Source organism: Plecotus auritus (genome assembly GCF_963455305.1).
Source record: "Plecotus auritus genome assembly, chromosome: 1".
Classification (NCBI taxonomy): domain Eukaryota; kingdom Metazoa; phylum Chordata; class Mammalia; order Chiroptera; family Vespertilionidae; genus Plecotus; species Plecotus auritus.
In genome coordinates, this window is record NC_137770.1 from 98211203 (window position 1) to 98238743 (window position 27541).

Genomic DNA, 27541 nt, shown 5'->3' on the forward strand with positions numbered 1-27541 from the left:
CTGATGTCAATGCCTGAGGTATTGATAGTCCTCCAACTTTGTTGTTTCTTATGGTTGTTTTAGTTATTATAGGTTCTTTGTATTTTCCTATAAATATTAAAATCAGATTCCCAATTTGCATAAAAAGCCTGTTGGGATATGGTTGGATCTCTAGATCAATAGAGTGAAGGGGAATTTACATCTTAATTTTTTGTTTTTCAATCTATGGCATTTCTTTCAATGTTCTTAATATTAATAAATGCACCACATGGTTAAGTTGTAAGAATCTTAAAATAGTCTAATTTAATTTGCCTTCATTCTTTAGATATGTTGATATATATTTTAATATTTATTTTGATTCAAATAATAAATTGTCTTTCAAGGAAATTATGAGAAGTAAAAATATACTCTTCTATGTTTATACATTTATCATTTTAGGTACTTTTTATTTCTTCATGTTAGAATGAATTTTAATTTTGTGTAATTTTCCTTAATTTAAATAACATCTTTTAGCATTTTCTTTCTTTCTTTTTTCCTTCTTTCCTCTCTTTTTGTCACTCCCTCCTTCTGTTTTTCTCTTTTCTAATACACATCTGCTGTTGTTGAGTTCAGTTCTCATTGAGATGAATATAGCTTCATTTCAGCCTCATTTGTTAAAGACATATTCACTAGATATAGATGAATATACTATATAAGCCAGATATAAGATGCCCTAAGTCTTCTGTACTCCAGATATAGTCTCTCTTACCCCCAATTGTATAGTTAATAGCAATCTAATTTCCTTGGCAGTCAGGATCAGTTACCCCAACCAGTTCAGTGACCTCCTTTTTTACATATTGACTCAGAGGTATGAGGAACCCTAAGCAACCAGATGACAGTTTCAACTTCCAGTTCAATAGAATGTTTGTCTATAGGTGGAAGTTTTTCTCTCCTTGGAACTAAGACCACTAGATTAGTAGGACCTGTTTGTAGAAATGTAAAGCAAAAGTTTTCCTAGGGTAATAGTGAATGAAGCCATTCATAGTTCTACCACTTGATTCCTGGACCCATGAATTCTGTTGATGGATAAAAAGCACTACACATTATTCTCTGACTTAGAGCATATGCATTGCCATGTAGAACCTTACTCTCTCCTCTCAAGGTACTGCCACCTAATTAGCACTATAACCAAGTCTTCAGAAATTTATTCCACTCTTTTATCAAGCCAGATGGATCAAGATAGTGGGAACATGGAAAGATCAGCAAATTTCATGAGCATGAGCCCATTGTCACGCTTCATTTGCTATGAAGTGAATTCCTTGATGAGAACAATGCTGTGTGGAATCCCATGGTAGTACAGGTAGTCTGTAAGTCTGTGAATGGTTGTTTTTGCATAAGCATTGCATCCAGAGAAGCAAATCCATATCCAGAGGAATTGTTTATTTCAGTAATAACAGTAAAGAGCTGTTTTATTAAGAAGGTGGAATAGAATGTTGGGACCCAAGAGTAGAGTTTCAGAGTTAAGGATTAAAGAGGACTAAGAATAAGACATTGGTTGTGGGTATTGTTTGAAGATACATTTTATTAGAATAAATGAGTCAAGAAATTGTGAAAAAGTCTTGCTTTGTCTAGAATATTGGCAAAAAATTTTCTTTTTAAAATGTAGGAAAGTAACCTTGCTTGTTAGATCACAGTAGCACAGATGAGAAGCAAGTTATCCAAATCAATGTTTCTCAAACTATCTGAGTGAAGGAACAGTTATTTAAAAATAGTTTTCCAGTGTGTTATGAACTGCAGCTTTTATAACATATGAAAATGAATTACCAAAAAATGAAATGAAAATGTATATAAACATGCAAAAGTCAAGCATCCATTTTTATTTATTTATTTTTTACTGGGTTCAGCAGCCATAAATTTGCTCTGTGACATTCCTCTAATGTTTAATTGCTTCCTCGGCATATTAGTACTAGCTTCATCACAGTATTACTTTAGGACCAGTACTAGCCCCTGGACCACACACTCTAAATGCATCAGAGAAACTTGGAAAGTGAAAGGGTTGTTTAATGAAGGATTAGTGGACTGGCAATGACAGTTAGGAACCAGGACAATGCAAGTTCTTATTCCTACCTCTGAAGAAGCAGCATGTGAAAGAGGAGTTATGCTCTACTAGAAGGGTTCAGAGAAAGTGTCACAGGAAGTGAGGTGGTTTTTCTATTGAGATAATAAATAAAGGGTATTAAGCTTAAGAATATATGAAAGTATATTAGCAATGAAATAGTGCTTCCAACAACCACAGATGGCAAAAGTACAAGTAAGGTAGGTAAGAGAAAGAGCTAAGCCAGAAGAAAATTAGTTTTAGTTGACTCAAGGGAGTTGAATATGATGTAAACTATTTTTCACTGAGATTGCTCTTAAATTCACCTGTACTGAGTGGTTTGGATGATGTTCCTGGCCTTATATATAAACATCAATAAAAAAAATTGTAAGAACATTTAAAAAAAATTTGAAAAGTGTAATCGATTGCCTTTATTGAAAAACTAGGTAGGGTCCTGAGACCTGTACCAAGTTTCCAAAGCTTTTGCCACAGTAGTCAACAAATCAGTCCACAAGTATTTACTCATTTCCCATGGAGAACACTAATTATCCTATTTGCATATTCAAGATAATTAGAGTCTTATCTGAAAGAGAATAACTTTTCTATAACATTGAACTTGTGATACTTCTATTTGTCATACAACTTTTTAGTGTTTTTCTCTTTTTGTATTCTTAAAAGTTGGAGTGGCTTCTGTTAGGATTTAACAATGTTTGGGCAATACTCATTTTATAACAAAATGAAGAATGAGCCCTTAAGTAATTGACAGCTCTATTGAGATTACAACATTCATAATAACAAACTTTGTTTGCAAACCAAGAGGAGGAGGCATCTGTGATTCCAGGAATACAATAGCTGAAAAACAGCTTAGTAAACTATTAAACTGTGGCTAGCATCCAGTGAGTACTAACTAATACCATTTCCTGAACTGTGCTTTGTGTTTTTATAATAGTACAAGAAGCATCTCTATCTGTTTGTGCAATAACTGCCAACTTAACATTTAGGTTATACTGTTGTTTGTTTATGGATTTTTAGAAAATCCATTGAAGTTTACTTAAGAACTAACTCATTACAATGGTATTATTTACTGAATTTTGTTTTCCTGGCCATTAGCTAACTACAGTGTTCAGCATTACAAGGTTCTAACTGTACAAAAAGGATCAAAATACCACATCCTAGTAGTGGCATTGCCAGAGAAGCAAAGTCATCATCTTAGAAGTAAATGCCTTGCAGCACTGAAGAGATAATACAAATGAACAAGCTATATCAGACCTTTTTCCTGTGGTAATCTTATAATTGTGTTTATTTTAATTATTTCAATTAAAAATAGTTATACATCTTAATTAATTTTTGGTCATTCATATTAATAACTACCGAAATGCAATACACTTCTGATAGAATTTATATAAAAAATTCAAAACAGTTCTAGAATTTTTGTTATTAAAATTAAAGAGGAAGTGTTGTTAATGAACTGCAACATTTAATTAAACTATTAGAATGGTAATCTTAAATCTGTTTGAGATTTTAGATGAACATCTTAAACATCTGGAAACTACCAGCCAAGTATTATTAAATTCTGTACAAACATATTTCTAATTCAACTTACTGAATTAAGTATAATTATGAATCCATATAGCTAGTAATTATTAATATAGCTAACCAGTCATTTATTAGATGTGAGATAGACCAGGTGTACCGGTTAATAATGTAGATTCTGTAATCAAAGAAAACAAGATAATTTCAAGAGAAACATCAAAAGTTCTTTATTCAAAGTAATGTCCATCGCTAGCTACACATTTCCCCCATCATTCAGGTAATTTGTGGATACCGTCCCAATAGAACTTTTCTTGTTTTGAGGCAAACCATTCAGAGACCCAATTTTCCACTTATTCGTACATTTTGAAGTGCTGCTCAGAAAGTGTGTGTGCCTTCGATCAGAACAAGTGGTAATCTGAAGGAGCAAGGTCTGGTGAATACAGCAGGTTTGTTAATACTTCCCAGGCAAGATCTTTTAACGTGTCTTTAACTGGTTTTGAAGTGTGTGGTGGTGCGTCATCATGAAGCAAAATTACTTTGCCCTGACTTCTGGCCCATTCTGGTCATTTCACTATCAAAGTGTGGTTCAAATGGATTATTTGTTGTTGGTAGCGATCAGTATTAACGGTTTCACCTGGTTTTAGAAGCTCATAATACATCACACCTTCCTGATCCCACCAAATGAAGAGCATTGTCTTCTTTCCGAAGCGATTCGGTCTTGCAGTCAATGTTGATGGTTGACCTGGATCAACCCATGATTTTATGCCTTGGGATTCTCAAAATAAATCCACTTTTCATCACCAGTCACAATTTGATACAAAGAAGACTTTCTTTCGTGCCGTTGAAGCAACATTTTACTGATAACTTTTCGGTTTTTCATTTGTCTTTCATTCAGTTGATGTGGCACCCATTTTTCTTCCTTTAAAATCTTTCCCATTGTTTGTAAACAATTGGAAATTGTTTGCTGAGCAACATTTAATCTTCAAGTTGTTTTTGAGTTTGACACGCATCTTCATCCAATAATGCTTGTAATCGTTGGTCTTCAAATTTTTCTGGTTGACCTGGACGTTCTTTGTCTTTCACATCAAAATCATCACTTTTAAAGCGTTTAAACCAGTGTTCACAAATACTTGAGATGGAGCATGTTCACCATAAGCTTCCCGAAGTATACAATAACTTTCAGCAGCACTTTTCTTCAAAATAAAGTAATGAATTAAAACTTCCCGTAACTGCTCTTTTTTTTTTGGCATGAAATTCGACATTTTTAAGCGTAAAAATATTTATAATGTTAACACCTTCAGAAAATTTGACATATGAAGTTTTGAAGCTTGTTGTCAATACAACAAAAAGGCATATATATCAAATCACATATATATCAACATATGTATAACTCCATCTATTGAAAAAAAAAATCCACGTTATTAACCAGTACACCTGGTAATAGCCTTGCCATTTTTTTCTTGTTATACCTAAAGGCTACCCAGCAGATTGAGATCCTGGGAAGCTGTGGGTAGAAAGGGTTCCTCTTCTCAGTACAGCAAATACTACTGAAATCAAGGGACTGTGTGGCTTTTATTTATGCCCTCCATTATTTTGACAACCTCTTTAGATTACTTCCTTGGAATTTTCATCCTACCCTTCCCTTCTTTTACCCGTAGAACAAGGTGTCATAGTACACTTACAGTTACAATACATTGGCAGAGAATTAGGATTCTAGGGAAGTGAAATGAGAATGAGGTAGGTTGAACAGACTATTGATAAATTAGTTTTGACTGGCTAACACTTCAGGCAAGTGTTGGTTGCATTTAAAGAGCTAAAATGGAGTGAATATCTGTGGTTTATTGAAATTCTTAATCTCCTTTAGTTCCTTATGTTATTACCAGCTTTAATTAAAATTCAGAAAAGGTGATTTTATAACTGTCTACTTTGTTATTCAGTTACCACATTTGGTAGGTTAGTAGTCTCGTTATTAGATGCTAAATAAATAAAGACTATTACTAACTTTTAATTTACTCAAATTTTAGTCATTATTGTTTACATATTATAAACCCTGGGGAGAAATTTTACTGCTAAGGAAGTATTTAGGAATTTGTATACTTAACCTTATTTCCCATTAAGTGTTCTAGCAAATTACCAACTTTATAGATACTAGGAAAAGATATCTTGCAAGTTATAGGAAATAGGGAGGGGAAAAGTTTCTACTGGGTGTTCAGTTTGAAACAAATGAAAATATTACTCACTCAGTTTCTGTACTGCAGGAACCTTTTCCTGAATAGGAGAAATTGCTTTTGGCCCCTTGAAAAACAATAGAGGCTTCTTGCCATGGCTGAGTAATTATTACCAATCTTACCACACCTCAAAAAAATTATAGAAATGGAAAAAAATGCATGGATGGGAGTGCACGGAGATAAGCTGGATGATTCCCTGGCATTATTCCTGTAGGCACTCTTGCTGACTCAGAAAAGGAGAGTCCAAGCCAAGCTATGGTTTTGCTGCACTAAAGATGAAGAAATTTAAGTCTAGATATTTGAAGCAGCTGGAATTTGCAGATGATATTAAATGTGAGGGAACTGTCTGCATCTTATGCATCTATTTGGAGGGGGCTTGGGGGAACACCAGTTATCTCTGTGCTAATTCCCCTTCAGTTCTTTCTGAGGGGTACTTTATGCACATGGTGTACATGCATGTGGTTTAGAAGCACCGCCGCTGTGCTAAGAGTTAAGTGAGAAGTTGGAGTTCAGGTCTAACTAGAGTGGAGAGACCTTACTGAGCACCTTGGGCATTCACTTAATTCTTTCTTAGGGTAAGGACAGTGCCCAGATGCAGTGCTATTTAATAGAACATTCTATAATATGGAAATGGCAGCATTGTTCAGTTTAGTAAGCATGCACTGTGGTGTCTGAAATTGGAACGACTGACAAGTATTGGTGAGATGTATATCACTTAAAACAATGATCTATTGCTAATGGGAGTGTAAAATGGTACAATAGTTTTGAAAACTGCTTGGCAGTTTCTTATACAATGGAAGAATATCTGTTCTGATCTAGCACTTGCATTTCTAGGTGCTTATCCAAGGAAAACAAAAACATGCATGCTGTGAGACTTTAGAGGAATGTTTATAGGAGATTATTTATACTATCCAAGTACTGAAAACAGTTCTTGTCACTTCATTAACAGTAAAACAGACAAATTATGTTATATTCATGCAATGAAATATTATTTTGCATGAAAAGAATTACTCATGCACACAGAAACATATATGAATCTCTAATATATATGTTGATTAAAAGAAGATGAAAGATCACAGATTTAAAGGCATTATTGTTTTTTATGAAGTTAAGGAACAGGTGAAATGATTCATGGCATTACAAAGAGAACAATGATAGTGATACCTACGGGTGCAAATTGGATGGAAGAGAGAATACCAAGACCGTTCTGGTGTGATAGAAATATTCTAGATGATGATCAGAGTCATTACCCAAATACATAAATGTGTCAAAAGTCAGTCGATTGACCCTGACCAGTGTGGCTTAGTTGGTTGGAGCGTCATCCCATACACATAAAGGTGGCGGGTTTGATTCCTGGTCAGAGCACATTACCCAGGTTGTGGGTTCAGTCAGGCACGTGTGGGAGGGAACAGATTGATGTTTCTTTCTCTCACTTCCTTCCTCTCTGAAATTCAATAAAAAAAAAAGAAGGAAAAAGGAAATCAATCAATTGTACGATCAGAATCTACATTCACTCTATATAAATTTTATCTAAAACTATTACAGAACAATGATTCGGCTTATGAGGTATGTTGGTGTGTGTGTGTGTGTGTGTGTGTGTGTGTGTGTGTGTGTGTGTGTGTGTGTGTGTTTTAAGTTCCCCATTTATCTTGATACTTTCTACTTCCAAGTTTTTCCTCTTGTTTTGGGCCCTATTTTTCCTAACTGGAATCTTGGTGTCTTACTCCTTTTTTTTTTTTTTCGTAGTTATGGTCCCACTTACATCACCACATTGCTTCTGTACCCCAAGCTTTTAAATATTTATACTTATGCTTCTTATTTTAGAGTCAATTAAAAAGCATGTCATTAAATAGTTATTGTTTGCACTCATATATTTTTTATCTTAGGAAACATAACACTTACTTTGCACATTTTTATATTTTAGAAATTCCTTATTTTAATCTAATTTGTCAGATTTTTATATTATGCTGGATTTATGTTTATAAGTTAGTGATTGTCTAAATATTGTCCAGTGGCATATGCCTTTAATTTTAGCAGGAAAATGAGTATGGAAAAAATAAGATTTCTGAAAATGAAAATAACATAATTTATTTGATAAACATGCATTAGATAGCTTCAATGAGCTAGGTCTTTGGTTTGACCCTGGGATCGGAAGTGGATGTGAGGGAGAATGCCACGCAGATGGTTACCATGAGAATATATAGGAGGAAGGTCAGTGAAGCAATAGAAGCAAGGAGGTCATGGTATTCCTCAGGAGGCTTCCCAGTGAGAAGGGGTCTGGTGCCGTATAGAAGAATCAGATATATGTAAAAACTTGCACAAAGGCAAGAAAGTTGTAACAAATGTTCATATTTTTTGAACTGTGGATAATTTAGCATAAACTGTGTCTGAAGTAAGGAAAAGTACAATTGAAAGAGAATCAGAAAATATGTGATGGTTCTGACCAGTTCATGAAACGCCACTATCATTCTCCAAAACTTGTTTTTAATTCTGCAAGCTATGGAAGAGCCAATGAAGGAATCCAAGAGAGGGTAGGTGGGAGTTAGTGTGATCAGGGTTGTATTTTAGACATAGCTGTCTGGAATATTTATTAGCTCTGAGATGCAACCACAAACCATGTGCACCCACATACACACATACTTTTAAAAAATCAAATAAATTTAGTATATTACATTATTAATTTTTAAAATTATATACATTTATTGGGGTGACATTGGTTAATAAAATTGTATAGGTTTCAAGTATACAATTCTGTAATACATCATCTGTATGTTGCATTCTATGTTCACCACCCAAAGTCAAATCTCCTTCCATGACCATGTATTTGACCTCCTTTATGTTCCCCCCAATCCTACTTCCCTCTGGTAACCACCCTAACTGTTGTCTGTGTCTATGAATTTTTATTTGTTTTTCTTGTTTATTCCTTTTTTGCTTTCTGTTTTATATCCCACATATGAGTGAAATCATATGCTTCTTGACTTTTACTGTCTCTTATTTCACTTACCAGAATATTCTGAAGATCCATCCATCTTATTGCAAACTAGAGGCCCGGTGCACGAATTCATGCATGGGTGGGGTCCCTCAGGTGATGGGGGCTGATCGGGGCTGAGGGAGGTTGGCTGGGGGTAGGGGCCCCGGGAGGTTGGATGGCCAGCCCAATCAGGGCCAATCAGGGCTGGCCAGGTGGAGAGGGGGGCACTGTGGGAGGTTTCGATCTGGGTAATAGGAGCTGGCTGGCCTGGGGGAGGGGCTGCGGGAGGTTTGCTAGCCATGGAAGTTTGGCTGTGGGAGCACACTGACCACCAGGGGCAGCTCCTGCATTGAGCATCTGCCCCCTGGTAGTCAGTGCGTGTCATATCAACCATTCATCGGCCGCTTAAGCTTTTATATATATAGATGGTAGTATTCATCTTTTCTTATGGCTGAGTAATATTCATTGTATATACAGGGTGTTCCAAAAATGTATATACACACTTTGAATAATTATAAAGGCAGTATTTATTAAAATACATTTCATTTTCATTTAACAGCTATCAGCTGTTAAAGTGTATATACATTTTTTGGGACACCCTATATGTACAACTTCTTTTTTATCTAATAATTTAGCAAAGGACACTTTGGTTGTTTGCATGTCTTGGCCACTGTGAATAATGCTGCAATAATCATAGGGGTGCATATATATATCTGCAAATAAATGTGTTTAAGTTTTTTGGGTAGATGCCCAGAAGAGGGGTTGCTGGGTCATATGGTGACACTTTTTTGAAGAATCTTCATATGGTTTTCCATATTGGTTTTACAAATTTACATTTCCACCAGCAGTACATAAGGTTTTTTATCTACAACCTCTTCAATACTTGTTATTACTTGTCTTGTTAATAATAGCCATTCTAAAAGGTGTGAAGTAGTATCTCTTTGTAGTTTTCATTTTCATTTCCCTAATAGGTAGTGAATTTGAGCTTTTTTTAATACATCTGTCGGCCATTTATATGTCTTCTTGGAAAAGTGTCTGTTCAGGTCCTCTGTTGAGTTTTGAATTGGATTGTTTTTGTTGTTAAGTTGTATGAGTTCTTTATATATTTGAGATATTAACTTCTTATCAGAAGTGTTTGCAAATATCTCCTCCCATTTGTTTGGTTACCTTTTTGTTTTGTTTTTATGGTTTCTTTTGCTGTGCAGAAGTTTTTTAATTTATGTATAGTCCCATTCCTTTATTTTTGTTTTTACTTCCCTTACCTTTGAGGTCAAATTCATAAAATCATCTCTACTAAGTAAGACCAAGGTCCATAAGTTTACTATCTATGTTTTTTTTCTATGTATTTTATTGTTTTAATTCATTTTGAGTTGATTTTTGTGTATGGTGACAATTAGCAGTCTAGTTTGCTTCTTTTTGAAACTGCCCTGGTAATTTTTATTTGCAGCCAGCTTTGAGAACTGCTAGACTAGAGAATAGTTTGGAAGGGTTTGAGACTGAGGGCCTGGCACTTGCTAGTGAGAAACTTAGAGGCCGAATGAAAGGTATGACAGTAGGGATAGAGAATAAAACATGTTGAAGGAGTAGAACTTGGTCCAATTTTAGGGTAAAGGTAAGCAGGAGTTTAGGATGATTTTCAAGTTTAGCAGGAATGATTGAGTAAATGCCATTTATAAACAGGAATTCAGTAAAGCAATAAATACATATTTAATACCACCTATGTTTTAGGTCCCTTGCTTACTGTTTATCAATGAACATAGACACTTGGCTTTACCTTCTTGGAGTTTACCATTTATACAAAGGAGAAATAGATACTTTTGGATTTCTCATGTGAAAACCTAATCATTTTATTTTTATACAAAGGCTGTGTTTTTGTATATGCATACATAATATATATGTTAATATACGAATATGAGCATATAAATGTGTATACATATATGTACACATACACATGTAGCTTTTATAAGACCTTCATTTAAAAGAAAACAGTTCCAATGTAATAAAAGAATAGCAACTTTTTGTTTTATATCCCTAAAAAGCACGTTGTGATTTTAGATTCTATGTGACCCTTAAGATGTGCAATTAAAAGGTAAGAAATAATTGCCTAAGTTCTTTTTATTATTATTATTAATTTAACATAGAGTCTGTTGGGTATGAATGAACTGAGTTAAAATGTACTCTGTATATTGGCTAATCCATATTTCATTTTGACGTCTGTTGACTATTTTCTAGTATCAGATCAATGTACTAAAGTTACCTGTATCTCTTCTTGCTCAAAGTACAAATTTTACAGTTTATTATTAACTTTTTCTGTAGTTCCATTTCTGTTCTACTTGCTGTTGTACATATGTGCGTACATAATACAGTATATTTCATTGAGAAACTACATAACACTGCCTAAATTTGAATACTATTTTTTATTAGTTGCATACTCTCTGCTTCTGCTTCCTTCTCTATAAAATGGGATAATATCTGACCCACCTCAGAACATAAGACTCACACAGAATGAAAGTAAAGGGATGGAAAAAATATTCCCTGCAAATGGAAATGAAAATAAAAGCTGGGGCCCTAGCCAGTTTGGCTCAATGGATAGAGCATCAGCCCATTGACTGAAGGGTCCTGGGCTCAATTCAGGTCAAGGGCACATACCTTGGTTGCGGTCTCGATCCCTGGTCTTGGTGGGAGCATATATGGGAGGCAAGCAATTGGTGTCTCTTGCACATCAATGTCTCCCCCGCTTTTCTAATCTCTCTAAAAATCAATGGAAAAATATCCACAGGTGAGGGTTAACAAGGGAAAGGGAGGGGAGGAAAGGAGAGGGGAGAGGAGGGAAGGGAAAGACTTCAGGCCAGAAGGTAATGGCATGAAGTATACAAGTTAATGAAAACCGAGTGACAGAACCCAAGACTACTCTATCCAGCAAACTATCATTCAAAATCAAAGGTGAAATAAAGAGCCTGCAGACCAAAAAAAGGCGAAATGAGTTTATTACCACCAAACCAGCACTGCAAAAAATGCTAATGGGACTGTTGTAAGAAGAAATAGAAGAGAAGAATACAGGCATAAAGAATAAGAATGGCAACAATTAAGTACCTATCAATAATAACCTTAAATGTAAGGACATATATGGCAAACTTAAAGCCAACATCATATTTAGTGGGCAAAAAGTAAAAATGTTTCCCTTAAGATCAGGATGTTAGCATTCATCACCCTTATTCAACATAGTTCTGGAAGTCCTATCCACAGCAATCAGACAAGAAGCAGAAATAAAGGCATCTAAATTGAAACAGAGGAAGTAAATCTGTCATTATTCACAGATGACATGATATTGTACATAGAAAGCCCTAAAGACTCCACCAAAACACTACTACGTTTAATAAGTGAATTTGGCAATGTAGCAGAATACAATATTAACATCCAGAAATCAATGGAATTTTTATACATCAATAATGAACTCTCAGAGAAACTAAAAAAAAAAAAAAAAAAGAAATCCCATTTACCATTGCAACAAAAAAATAAAGTACCTAGTAATAAACTTAACTACGTAGATAAAAGACCTGTACTCAGAAAACTATAGAACACTGAAGAAAGAAATAGAGGAAAATACAAACAAGTGGTATCATATATCATGTTCATGGATTGGGAGGATTAACATCATTAAAATGTCCATGCTACCCAAAGCAACTAATAGATTCAATGCAGCCCAGCCGGCATAGCTCAGTGGTTGAGCACTGACCTATGAAGTAGGCAGGAGGTCACAGTCATAGCACATAGCAGTAATTTTGCCAATATATCTCCTAGGGCAAGGGAAACAAAGGAAATAAAAAACAAAAGGGACTACATCAACCTAAAAAGCTTCTGCACAGCAAAATAAACCATCAAAATGAAAAGAGAACCCTCTCTATGGGAGAACATATTCACCAATGATACATCTGATAAGGGGTTAATTTCTAAAATATGTAAACAACTTATACAACTTAACATGAGGAAGAAACATAATCCAATTTAAAAATGGCCAAACGACCTGAATAGACACTTCTCCAAAGAGAACATACAATACAAATAGTCATTGGACACATAAAATAATGTTCAATAGCAATAATAATAAGATAGGCAAATTAAAACTAAAATGAGATATCACCTTATACCTGCCAGAATGGCTACCATCAATAAATCAACAAACAACAAGTGCTGGTGAGGATATGAAGGAAAGGGAACCCTCATTCACTGCTGGTGGAAATTCAGACTGGTGCAGCTACTATAGAAAACAGTATGGAGTTTCCTCAAGAAATTAAAAATGGAACTTTCATTTGATCCAGAAATTCTACTTCTGGATATATATCCTAAGAATCCCAGAACACCAATCAGAAATAATATATGCACCCCTATGTTCATAGTAGCATTATTTTCAATAACTAAGATATGGAAGTAGCCCAAGTGCCCATCAGTAGATGAATGGATAAAACTTGGTATGTCTACACAGTGGAATACTATGTGGCTGTAAAAAAGAAGGAATTCTTATCTTTTGCAAGAGTGGACCTGGAGAGTATTATGGTAAGAGAAATAAGCCAGTCAGAGAAAGACAAATATCACATGATCTCACTTCTATATGGATTCTAATAAACAAACTAAACTGATGAACAAATTAGCATCAGAGGCATGAATGCATGGAACAGACTGACAGATCTTAGAGAGGAGAGGTTGTGGGGGGAACTGGAAGAGATTAATCAAAAAACATATGCATAGCCCATGGACAGACAATAATGGGGTTAAAAGCCTGGGATGGGGTGGTGGCTGAATGGACAGGGAGAGACCAGGTGGGGGAAATGGGGAACATCTGTAATACTGTCAACAATAAAAATAAATAAAAAATAAAAGTAAAATGGAATAATAGGTAGCAAGATCCATGTGAAGATTTGCTGACTTGATGCATGTAAAGTGCTTAGCGTAAGGCCTAGCATAACTAAAATTTCTCATTAAGAGTTGATTGATGATATGTGTTAACCTTTATGAAACAGACACAAACCACAATTTTTCAAATGAATAGCTTTTCACAAATACAGCTAACAAACAGCATTACAGAAATGCTATTTTAATACCATAGTATCCTAATATATAAAAACCCAGGGTCTGTAATGACCGAAGGCTCAAACGACCAGAAGTCAGTCCTGCAGTCAGTGCTGGGTTCCTGTGGTGGCCCAGCACTGACTGCCACCGCTGCGGGCATGACGACCCAGCACTGACTGCCAAGGGGGCTGCAGATCAGGCCGGAGAGAGGCCTGGACAGAGAAGCAGGGTCTGATCCGTAGTCTCCGTGGCAGCTGTTGATCAGCCCTTGCCTCTCTCTTTCTCTCGGCCTGGCCAGCAGCTGTGCCTCTCTTTCTTGCTGGGCCTCCGTGGGGGCTGCTGATCAGCCCTGCCTCTCTGATCAGGCCCGGAGATAGGCCTGGAGATGCTGATTGGCATAGAAACCGACCAATCAACCAAATCTGGGTGAACTGCGAGGAGCCAATGGCTGCCTGGGAGGCAGAGCTTTTGACGCCGACTGGCATAGAAACCAACCAATGAGAACCTAATCTGGATAACCTGCAAAGGCAGAACCTAAGGTGGGGGCTAAGGATGGGTTTTAAGGGCAACAGCTGTTTGGTATAAGGTGTAAGAAAGCGGTTCAATTTTCTAATGACCGGTTTGGCAGCATAGTGCATATGGCTGGCTATCAGTCCAGATATAGGGATTATGTATTTTTGTCTGTCAAGAGCATCTTCTCCTGCTGAAAAAGGCTTCCCCTGCCCTCCAATTTAAGCAATCCTATTCTATATAATCTATCTATACTAATAAAAGGTTAATATGCTAATTAGATCGGGTCAATCAGCCATCTTCTGGACGTCCGACTTCCTTCTGGACAAAGCCATGATGGTGGGGGATGAGGCAGAGCAGGCAGTTGGGGGCGAGATCAGGCTGGCAGAGGAGGGCAGTTAGGGGCGATCAGGCAGGCAGGCAGGTGAGTGGTTAGGAGCCAGCGGTCCCAGATTACGAGGGGGATGTCCCATTGCTGGTTAAGGCCTGATCCCAAGGGGTCCCCAATTGGAGATGGTGTAGACTGGGCTGAGGGAACCCCCCCATGCACGAATTTCATGCACCGGACCACTAGTACTAAATAAATTCCTATATACATGTTTATATCTTCTAAAATAATCATTACATTTACTAATTCTTTTGATTTATGATTTAAGATGTTTCTTTAAATTAGTCTTTTTGAATAATTTATACAGTGTTTATGAAATGTTTATATGTAATTAAGGTATCTATATATATAGGTACACCGAAACACCATAATGACCAGAACAACCAGTTGTTATGACTCCCACTGAAGCTAGCGAATTGGTCAACCTCCCGCGGCCCCTTCCCCCAGTCGGCCCTGCCCCTAATCGGCCTCTCCCGCAGCCCCTCCCCCTGGCCAGCCCACCCCTGATTGCCCCCCTACCCCAATAGGGGGCGGGGCCAGCTGGCCAACCTCCTGCAGCCCCTCCCCCTGACCAGCCCCACCCCTGATGGGCCCCCACCATCCTGATCGGCCTTCAGCCCCTCCCCCCCCCCCGCCCAGCCCTACACCAGATCAGCCCCCCCACCTCGATCAGGGCAGGGCCAGCCGGCCAACTGCCTGTGGCCCTTCCCCCTGGCCCTCAATCGGCCCCCACACCCCAATTGGGGGTAGGGCCCGCTGGCCAATTGCCCACGGCCCCTCCCCCAAGCCAGCCTGGCCCCGATCAGGCCCCGATCAGGGCGGGCCACCAGCCAACCTCCCACCATCTCCTCCTCCCAATAGGCCCAGCCCTGATTTGCCGATTGGGGCCAGGCTCGCCAGACCCCACCCATGCATGAATTCATGCACTGGGCCTCTAGTATATATATAAATATGTAGAAACATATTATTGCCTGGCATATTGCCTATCGGGTGCTGGTATATGGCCTAATGGATGGATGCTCAATGCATATTTACTGAATAATTTATGTTTTATACACACATACACACTCACATCATCTGCATCATAAGTGATTTCAGGGACTTATTCTCATAATTATTTTCCTTTTTAATCTTTGATATTTTTAATCCTCTAAGTATTGTATAAATATTCACTTAAACCAAGTTGTTCATATTTTTCCAAGGCCCGTGAAGAGACAAGTTACCTTTTTGACCTTGAAAACTCTATTCCAAGTTACTGTAATGTGAGAAAAGCATTCTAGTTATTTTAACCCTAAAATAAAGTAGTTTTTAAAATTTTTTCTAAGTGAAGAGAAATAAAAACGTATTTATATAATCCTAAGTACTTCTAAACATCTGCAGTTTAAAGTACATAATTCACATTGACACCAAAGTTTGTTTCTGTTTTTACTGGAAGAGTCTGGTGTTATTTTTTTGTCTGGAAAGGCAAGAGTTGTATAGCATCCAAGTTGGAAGATGTTTGTGATTCAATCAAAATGATCTGTGACTGACAGCAGATTGTAGATGAGAGAAACAGCAGCTGTTAAACACTTAAATAATATTAGAGAAGTTGATGTTAGAAACTTAAGGCATGTTATCTTTCAGATAGTAAACATGAAGTAAAACAGAATTGTAATGTATTATCTGCCTGATGTAATTCTTCAGAATTCACAATGAGTAAAAGGAAATCACTGCTGAAAACAGATTTTGTAATAATTATAGGTTGAATTTATTTTATAAAAATTTGCTATGGGTTTTTGTTTTTTATATGTTTAACTAGAGGCCTGGTGCACGAAATTCATGCACAGGTGTGGTCCCTAGCCTGGCTGGCGATCAAAGTGCAAGCATTTGGTATGGAAGGGCAGGTCCCAGCTGACCTCTGGGCCCTGGGCAGCACCTGGGCCCTCGGGCCCCTGTGCACCCCCCTCCACCTGAGTCATGGTGCCCGAGTCCCCATACAGAGATGCGGTGAGGGTGGCCAGATGCCATGGGCCAGGGTTGCAGCATAGGTCTCTGGACTGCCCAGTGGCGCCACACGGAAGCCGGGCGGGTAGCGCACTCTCTCCCAGTCGGCCTCACAGATCGGCTCCTGCTTGAACCCACAGGGAGCCCAACTGGCCCTTGTGGTCGGGCGGCTGTGGCTGGGCTCACCTGGAAAAGGCTGCATGGATGCAGGGCGGGCTCTTCACGGGCACCCAGCCCTGGCATCTCAGGGGAGGGTAGCAGGGGGAGTGAGAGAGAGCTTGCGAACACCCCACATTCTCATTGCACCTCCATCCTAGTCACCCTTGCCCCCAGGTAGCCGTCGATAGGTTGCAGCACGTCGTCGATGCCCACCATGTTCCATTCCATCCCCTGGTGGTCAGTGCATGTCATAGCGAGTGGTCAAACTCCCAGTCTCTCGGTCAAACAACTGCCTGAGGGGACAATTTGCATATTAGGCTTTTATTATATAGGATTGTCATGTTGTAAAATTAGTTGTGTTTATTTACAGATGCAAATTTAGTTTTCTTTTCATCAGCGAGCTTAGCACAGTCATGAACCGTGATAACTTACTCTGCTACAATTACCTTTTTTTTTAAATCTATATTACCCCACTTATTTACTCCTCATATTATTTTGTTGGAAATCACAGACAAAATATCCTTTTTATATGTGACTTCCATTGTATATTCTTAAAAGATATAGACTATCGTTTAAAACATAACCACAATACCATTATCAACCCAAAAATATGAACAATGATTCTTTAATATTATGAAACATCTAATTGGTTTTCAAATTCAAATGAACTATTAAATGTCACATCTTTTCCTCTTTATTTTGAGTCTGTATGCAAATAAGAATCGTACATTGCAAATTATTGAATTGACTATTAACACATTGTAGATTCCCCTTCTATCTCTTGTTTCTTTTGGAATTTATATTTTTAAACAAACAATTTTCTTTTAGAGTTTCCTAATTTATTCGTTGTATCTCTGTAGTGTCATTTAATGTTTCTGTCTTCTCTCTTCTTCTATAGCTATGGCAATTTAATATAGAAACTTGATCATATCTAAATTAGTTTTTATTAGCAAGACTACTTTACAGGTAGTTTTGTGTTGTTTCATCTGGAAACACATGTTAAGTTGTGAAAGAACTGTTATTAGCAGATCTCAGAGTCTAGATGTCTTAGTATATTAATCATTTCAAAAGTGTGATATTCTAACATTCCCTTTCTCTTTATTACCTAGAATATTTTTATAGTCATCATCTTATCTATTGTTTTATTACCTAGTGGTAAAGTTCATATAAGAAAGAGTGGATAAATTCTTGGCTTAGTATATATTTAGTTTAATTACATTGACAATTCACCCAACAATGATAGCTTTTTCAATTTTTTATTGTCATTAAAACTCAATAAATTAAGCCTATTTTATGTACCAATATATTGCAGTTACTACCCTTTGTGATGTTCAAATTGTCTTATCTTTAAGTACTGGGAACTTTTCAAGTTAGCTCCTGAGTCCTTTCTGAGTCTCTTTGATAGTTACTCAGTTTTGATCGTTAAAACAAAACTGCCAAGAACAGATATTCCTGGATTATATTGTGTATTTCTTGTCTCAGACCTGGAATCAGCCATATATCCATGGAGTTCTTTATTTTAGTCAGAAATGGTACTTGGAACCCACAGGTAGTAGGGGTACTCATGCTGGGTTTGCTATTGTTCCTAGCCTTTTTCAATGGGCAAAACTAAGAGACATACACACACACTTTTTAATGATAAAACTCTTTGGATCTTCCTACTGATACTTCTAATTCAAATTTTCAATTAAAGGAATTTTAATTAACTTATTAATCATTCATCTGTGTCTTTTGCATCTTGTGGTGAGAATCCAGGTTCTCAAGGGCACTGTAGCAAGATACAGATAGCATTTACTTAAGTTCAATTTGAGTATTAACATTTTTAAAGTATAAAATATATAAGAAAACTTCTAGGTCAAATTTATGCATTAGAACTGTTAAGAATATTAGGATGTGGCAGAATATGAACAGGGAAGATACTGTGTTATTTTAATTGTGTCAGTTCAAAAGGAAACTGTCTAAAGCCATTATTTATTACTTGATTTAGGGATATCTTCTCAAGCACTTTTCATTCATTAAAGTAGGGAGGTCATTAAACATCTGAAAGTGTAGCCCTTTGGGACACTTGCCACTTTGGTCCCAGGACCTTATCTTCTCTCCTTCTACCGCCTGACTATGGAAACTGGGCCCAAGAACACAATGTGGATAAATGCCCTCAGTGCAAAAATCACTTTATTATTCTTAAGCTTTACTTATCCCTTTGTTTACAGTATTTTTAAAAATTGGCCTGGGAGCGCCTTCCACCCAACTTTTCAGAAAGAATGAAAGAACATCAAATGAAGAAATAATATAGGGTTGAATAAATCTAAAGAAATCTTAAGTATAGTTAAATATAAACCCAAAGTGTATTTGATGAGAGCATTTATGTATGTTTTTATTCAATTCAGAGTTATTGTTGGCTCACTACAGTTTGATTCCTAGGTCAATGTTGAATTTAAACCTCATGAAGAAATTAAATTAAACATTTCTCAAGCTAGAGTGAGTGAATTCTTTTTGTGCATCTTGTAGATAGGAAAGAAGTCTCTATCCTTGGACCATTTCTAATTTACATGGGAATACAAAAAAATAGGTGGTCAGACAACTTGTAGCTATGGTTTCTAACTTTCACCAGATATTTCTACTTTCATTCCTTTTCCCTGTATCCTCCCTCTTTCACCTCTTTCAGCTTCTGAAATCATATACCCAAAATAAACTCAACTTGGATGTAATCTGTTCCATGAAACATTCTTTTACCCCCATAGCCAAATGTATCTACCCCACCTTTGTAACCTCATAGTTTATATTTAGTCATTCCATTTCAATACTCAATCCTATGTAATAAAAGGCTAATATGCAAGTAGACCAAATGGTGGAACAACCAAACAACCGGTCGCTATGATGTGCGCTGACCACCAGGGGCATGCGCAGACATGGTGGGCATAGGCAGCAGGCGGCAGAGTGCAGAACATGGCAGGCATTGGCCCCGGCAGGATGGTGGAGCAGGTGAGCGGGGACGCCAGACCAAGGTAGGGCACTGGTCACTGTCATCAGGGTGAGCCTCTGGTGGTTACTGAAAATTCTTTGCTCCCGGTGCTGCAGTCCCACTCAGTGCTTGCACACACTGCCAGCCCCGATAACCCCTCAGGGCTTCTTCACCTTCCCCTGCTCCTGAGGGGCGATCAGGGCAGCAGCCAACACTCGCACCTGCTAACGACGCCGGCTCTGCTCGCACCCACTGCTGGCACGGGCCCCAATCGCATCGCGCTGTCAGTGGGTGCGAGCGGGGCTGGTGCCATCAGTGTGTGGGAGCAGCGGTGGCGGTGGGAGCAGCGGCGGCGGTGGGAGCGGGGCTGCAGGCAGACAGGGGACCAGGGCCATGGTGGGAGGGGCTGGGTGGGGGTGCGGAGGGTGGGCTGAGACCTGCCCCTGTGCCCACTGCGGCCTCACTGCCTACAGTTCCTTTCAAGGTGCACGAATTCGTGCCCTGGGCCCCCAGTGAATAATAATTTTGTACTAAGATTATTTGAAAATGTAGAGAATAATTGTAGTAGAGAATATTTTAGATCGTGATGCTTACTGTTATGTTTTACTTATTTTCATGCCTCATGATTTGTGTCTTCACTAAACACATTTGAACTTTGATTGCATTGCAACCAAATATTTTGTTACAGCTAAAAAGGGACAAATACACAGTTTAATTTGTAAGTCATGTGTTCCCTCCACACAAAAGCCAAATGATGTCATGTCACAAAGATTTTACTCATATCGTTTTTTTAAATATGATAGGTCAGTTAAGTTGTCACATAACACATGGTGGCATAGACATGGCAATGTGAAAACATCCACCACTTTATATTATATTTGCAGAACTTAGTTTCAGCAAAAACTCTGTCTACTTGTTAATACGGATTTTAAACGTTTTGATTTTGTGATTATTATTTTATTTAATTTATAAATGTGTTTTGGTTTCATAATTGTATTAATATTCTGAGGCATGTATGTCCCAATTTGTATTTGTATATAAACATCATTATATAATTTAAGTCAATATTAAGAGTCTGATATTCTTTTTATGAAAAGGATTTTTATATTACTCAAGGTTAGAAGATAATAATCCAGACTGCAGAATATTATAGAGATCACAGGCAGAAGGGATCAATGTTAGAGTAGTAAGAAATACCAGTTTGGATTATGATAGAATCTTGATTATAGCATAATAATGATTTTTAATTCATTATGTCAACTAGCCATTTGTCAAATAATTTAGAAGTAACTTTGCGTAGGTCTTGCACCAATATGCATAATTACTTATTGGTTGTTAATTATAAATATCCTAATTTTAAAATAGATAAAGAGTGATTTGTAACTTTTCCCTGAAAGATGGATTTAGTACTTTTATTTTTTTAGCCAATTTCCCCATGTATGTTCATATGGTCCTGATGTGAAGCATATCAGTTTACATCCTGCACAATTATTGTGTGAAATGTTTGATATATTCAAATTGAGATCTTGTATGCAAATGGCATGATATTTCAATGATTTTTTAACATAAATACTTCTACTAGCCCATTCATGCTTTTATTCATAATTTCTTTTTTTACTCATATCTCACATGTTTCCAGAGGGTCAGAATGTCATTTCACGTGTTTGTTACCACTGGATTTACTTAAAAAGAGGGTGTAGTCAAAATAGAAATTAAGAACACTTGTTTCCTTAACATTTCCAAGTCTTAAAAGCACTCTGTGGTTGTCACATTTTCCCCCACACAATTGTTTCTTTAAATATTTATAAAAATCTGAAAAATCTTATAATATATTTTATCATATTTTTTCTTTTTAAAAGTTAATAAAAATTCAAAACAGAATACCACAGTTTATTTATAATCCAATATGATTTTTAGAAGCATCATTATATTCAGCCAGCATATATATTTCAGACATATAATGAAAACCATTTGGTTAATGAAAAAAATTTTTAATGTAGTTTGATCTTAACTTTATGAAAATAATTATGATTTTCTAACTTGTATGGTAACATTTAGATTAGTAAAAAAACAACAACTGAAAGTTGCAGTTGAATAGCAGAGTACTATAAACAGTATTTTATTCATATTCAACATTACTATTAGCTTACTATTCTCTTTGCAAAAGATACCTTGTCTTTAAGAATACAGTGTCATTAATTCATGTGACTTGATGAAAAAAATGCTACAACTCCTTTACTTAATGGGATTCTTCCCCTGTGGCAGTGCAAACGGCTGGAGCAAGAGCTTCATCATTTGAAAGAGCAGAACCAGACTTCAGCAAACAACATGAGACATCTGACTGCTGAAAACAATCAAGAACGTGCTCTGAAGGTAAATCTCTGTTCCTTCTTGCAGGCAAATTAAGGTTGTAAGCCCTTGGTGCCAGCTCTCTGTGCTGCATATATCAGCTGTGTACATTTCAGCAGAAGTGAGCTGTGGTGTTTGCCAACAACCCCTTCTTTAAACACAGATACAGCACCCTTCTGCCATGCTATTATCTTATCTCATGTATGTGTACATGAAAACAACATATTTTCTGGATTTTGAGTGATATCTATTAATAATTTTTGGTACATGTTCATTCTGTTTCAGACTTTTATAATATATTGTTTCCTTTTGTGGTTAATAAAAAGTGGCCACACTAAAAGAAAAAATTAAATCATGAACTTTTCTTCCCATCAATATTAATTACACTAATTTTTTTAATGACTTTAAATATTAGTAACCCAGAGAACTGACACCCCTTGAAGGAATGTGAATATGTTTGGGAATTGAAATAGTAATATAAAATGTTGCTTATTACCAAAAAAGGAAAATATATTCTACTAGAATTTGAAACAAGTGAAGTATACATTTCATGACAAAAAGTTTTTTTCTTGTAATATAGATCCAATAATCATGAAAAAGGACATTATTTTAATTCTACTTACAGTATTTTTTTTCTTATGACTTTCCATTCTCCTTTTTTGACTTTTCCCCAGTTCCTAGCATAGTGCCTGTGACCTAGTAATGGTCCCTGCCCTCAAGGTGCTAACATTCTCATGAACAGGTTAAAATTAAAAACAAAAACATACCCATGGGAAACATAAAAATATCCATCACTTTTGATGTTGTGCAGTAAACAAAGATGTGTTGTCTGGGGATTGTATAGTACTTTGTTGTCTTGAATTCATTCGTTGCTTCAGATTACAGAAATTAGCACTGTAACTCACTAAGCCTGAATTATCTATTAAAATTGAGAAAGTATTGGCATTTTGATGTGGAAAATACTTTTAATATGTCTAAAAAGTATGAAATTTGGTGGAAATCAGATTTTTCTACAAAATGTATTTAGCTTCATTTTGAAATTCTCAGTGGTGGGTTTTGTTGTTATTATTTAACTAGAGGCCCAATGCATGAAATTCGTGCATGGGGGGGTGGTCCCTCAGCCCAACCTGCACCCTCTCCAATCCGGGAGCCCTTGGGGGAATGTCCAACTGCCACTTTAGGCCCGATCCCACAGGGATCAGGCAATTGGACAACCCTCTCACAACCTGGGACCTCTGGCTCCTAACCACTCACCTGTCTGCCTGCCCTCACCACTTTGCTTGCCTCCCTGATCTCCCTAACTGCCCTCCCCTTTCGGCCTGGTCACCCCTAACTGCCCTTCCCTGCTGGCCTGGTCGCCCCTATTAACTTTTTTTTTTTTTTAAATCTTATTCCCTTCATACACAATTGTATTTGACTTCCTTATTGGCTTCTCCCTCTCACACAATTTTTCTCTCTCCTTTATGTAACACTTTTTCCTACTGACTCATCATTTATAAACTTTTCTTTCCTCCTTATTTCCTACCTCTGTTCCATCATCCTTCTTCCTATCTTTCTCCTACCCACCCTCCCTCCCCACATTCCTTCTTTCCTTTATCTTTACCCCTTCCTTCCCTTCCCTTTTCCTTCCTTCCCACCTTAATTTTTTCTTTCACTTCCTCCTTCAGACCTGCTTTGCTCCCTCCCCCATTTCTTCCTTCTTCCCATTCTCCTTTTAAGCTCTACCCACTCCCCTTTAAAACTTTTCTTCCCTCCCTCTTTCTCTCTCATCCTACCTTTCCCATACATTCTTCTCTACTTCCACTGTTTTAATATCTATCTACCTGCCTAATTATTCATTATCATTTATGTTTTCTTTTCTGACTCCTACTTTTAAAAACTGTCCCCAGTACACAACTATACTTGATTTTCATTATAGCCCCTACAGTTCACTCACACATCCTCTTTCCTTCTTTAACTCTGCTCTCTACTGACTCCTTTATAAAGTTCTTCCCTCTGTCCCTCCCTTTTTAAAGCTTCCATTTGGGGTTGGGGGGCGTTAGCCCCCAGCCCAGGGCTCAGCCCCGGCCAGGTGTTCGCCGCCCCCCCTTTCCTGGCTTACCCGCCGCCATCCTGCTCCCATTCCCAGCCCAGGACAACCAGCCCAGTGAGGGTGGCCGAGGTCCGCACAGCATGGGCACTGCTGCTGCCGTGAAGCAGGAGCTTCTCCACCCAGAAGGCCTCGGACCGTCCACCACTCCGTCCCAGACCCGTGGGCGCCTCCCCGCCAATGGTCCGTGCCAGGGGCCACCGCCCTCCTCCCGAGTCTGGGCAGGGCTCCCGCCTTGTCCCTCGCCCTCGCCACCCCCTCCCATGTGCAGTCCCGCGTTTCCTTCCCTTTTCCTTTCCTGTGTCTTTTTCTTGTTCCCTTTCTGTATTTCTGTTTCTCCTCTCGGCCTGTCTGCATGCAGGCCTGCCTTCTTCTCCCTCTCCTTTCTTATCCCCTCCTTTGAATCTTATCCTACCCCGGGCCTTGCAGCTGCCTGAGCAGAGGGTGGGGGTGCAGCCTGCTGTTCTGGTCGTGACGTGATGCTGTAATGGATAATTTGCATATTTCTCTATTATTACTATAGATGCACTTTTTCTTTTTTTCTTTAGAATTTATGGGTAGACCAGAACAATAAATGGAAAATAAAAGACCTGTAGACTTCTGTGATTATTAATTAATTATCCCAAGGAATTTATTCTTGTATGAGTAAAATTTTGTATAATAAATTTTAAATATATACTTGCAAATTGAGAGTAACGTTGTTCTTTTGAAACTCTCTTTATATTGTTGGCACAATTATAGATATCCCTATTTTCCTCCACCTTGCCCACCTCCATCCAGCCCCCATACCCCCTTTTCTCTGGCCATCACCACACTGTGTGTGTGTTTATGTGTCAAGTATAATATTCTTTGACTAGTCCCTTCACCTTCTTTCATCCAGTTCCCCAACACCCCAACACCTTTCTCTCCTCTGACAGCTGTCAGACTGTTCCATGTACCCATGCCTCTGTTTCTATTTTGTTCATCAATTTACTTTGTTCATTATATCCCACATATAAGTGAGATCATATGATATTTTTCTTCCTCTGACTGGCCTATTTCACTTAGCATAAGAATCTCCAGGTCCATCAATGCTCTCATAAAAGGTAAAACATACCTTCTTTTTGATGGCTGCATAGTAGTCCACTGTGTAAACATACCACAGCTTTTTTATTCACTCATCTACTGATGGGTATTTGGGCCATTTCCAGCTGTTGGCTATTGTAAATGATGCTGTAATGAACATAGGGGTGTATATATTCTTTTGAATTTTCAAGATTCTTAGGATATATTCCCAGAAGTGAGATCACTGGGTCAAAAGGCAGTTCCATTTTTCATTTTTTAAGGAAGCTCCATACTGTTTCACAGTGGCTTCATTCTCACCAACAGTCTGTATTCCCACCAACATTGCAGAGGGGTTCCCTTTAATCCACATCTTCACCAGCACTTGTTTGTTGATTTTTGATGATAGCCATTCTGACAGGTACGAGGTAATGTCTCATTGTGGTTTTGATTTGCATCTCTCTGGTGATTAGTGATGTCGATCATTTTTTCACATGTTTGTTGCCATCTGTATGTCCTCTTTGGAAAGAGTCTATTCGGGTCCTTTGCCCATATGTTAATTGATTGTTTGTCTCCCTGGTGTTGAATTGTATAAGTTCTTCATTTATTTTGGAAATTAACCCCTTATTATATGTATCACTGGCAAATACTTTCTCCCATGCAGTGGGTTCCAGAATAGAGAACCCAGAAATAAACCCATGCCTTTATGGTCAATTAATATTTGAGGAAGGAGGCAAGAACATACAGTGGAGTAAATAAAGACAGTCTCTTCAATAAATGGTGTTGGGAAAGTTGAACAGGTACATGGAAATAAAAAGAAACTAGACCACCATCTTAAACCATACATAAGAATAAACTCAAAATGGATAAATGACTTAAATGTAACTCATGAAACCATAAAAATCCTAGAAGAAAACATAGGCAGTAAAATTTCAGGTATTTTTGCTGATATATATCGTAGGGCAAGGGAAACAAATGGTAAATTAAACAAATGGGACTACATCAAACTAAAAAGCTTCTGCATAGCAAAATAAAGTTAAATTGTTTTAAAGGCAGGCTCTGTCATCTTGTGTTAATTTATTATCATCTTTAGAGGACAGATTTCATAGCTCTATGTGATATCACTATTCCCATTTAAAACAAACCCTAAAATGGAAATTCTAATTTGTTAAGTGCATAATTGGATAGTCTTTACTCTGGCATTTTTTATTGTGTATTTGTGTTAAATTGAAATAAATGGCAGCTGCTATTAATGGATAGAAATACATGCACATTTCTAAGAGGTCTTTTGGTCTACATCAAAAGAAACCTGGAAGTTAAAACAAAACAAAACCAAAACCCTATAAAATAGAAATCTCTGTAAACCATTGACTTTATAGTTTAAAGTAATATATAAACAAAACTACAGTTTTACTCCTGAGAAATATATTACATTAAAATCTTTTCTAGTGGCTTATTTTTTTTTCTGCAAAAGTCTCAAAATTTTTCTGTTGTGTTTTAGTCCTTCATAACTCTATCCATTAACTAAGCCAACTTAAAGTTTTTGTACAATAAAGACGGGAGGAAGAATTCATATTTAAAAATACATAAATTTAATCTTTTTAAAGTCCCTGTGCTCATTTTAGCTCTTTTAAAAATGTCTTGTATAAAACATTTTTTCAGTTATTTTATGCTATATTTCTTCCTGTAAAATCTAAAATTTATTACGAAAATTAGGTCATTTATAAGACATCAGCTTTATTCTAAATCAATTTTTAATTTCTTATTTTGTCCTTATTTAGTTTTCTATTATTGCATTCTATATCATCAGTTTGCCATATAAGTTAGGAATAAGTTTATTAACAAGCTACCTGATGAATTGTTCGTCTCCTTTCTGAGAAATAATTATATCTTTTACGATCTACTTACAACTATCATTTCTTTTGTTTGCTAACTTGTTTAACATTTAGGTAGTATCCAAATGAGCTTTAGAAATACTTTTTAAAAGGAGTTATTTTCTCTGGGAGCTTTCAGTTTGCCAAAAATACTTCTAGTATTTTATCATAAGTGGTACTATTGTTAATTTCAATAATAAAAATAAACTTGAAGAGTGAGGCTAAAAATTCATGTTTTATTTCATTGTGTTACATTGGAATTCCTAAAGGAAACAGTCCTAGAGTTATGTTTAGGAAAAGTCTTAAGTTAATGGTCAAGCCTTACATAGAACTT

General features: G+C 37.2%; 1 protein-coding gene across 4 annotated transcripts in view; it reads left to right on the forward strand.

Annotated features, from left to right (window-relative positions):
* The window catches only part of MIPOL1 (mirror-image polydactyly 1), a 357237-nt gene that overhangs the window by 133761 nt on the left and 195935 nt on the right, over nt 1-27541 (forward strand). For all 4 annotated transcript variants that reach the window (XM_080641822.1, XM_080641823.1, XM_080641824.1 and 1 more), the window contains one exon: nt 22120-22227. In XM_080641822.1, coding sequence (XP_080497948.1) covers nt 22120-22227 — 108 coding nt within the window. The remainder of the gene's footprint in view (nt 1-22119; nt 22228-27541) is intronic.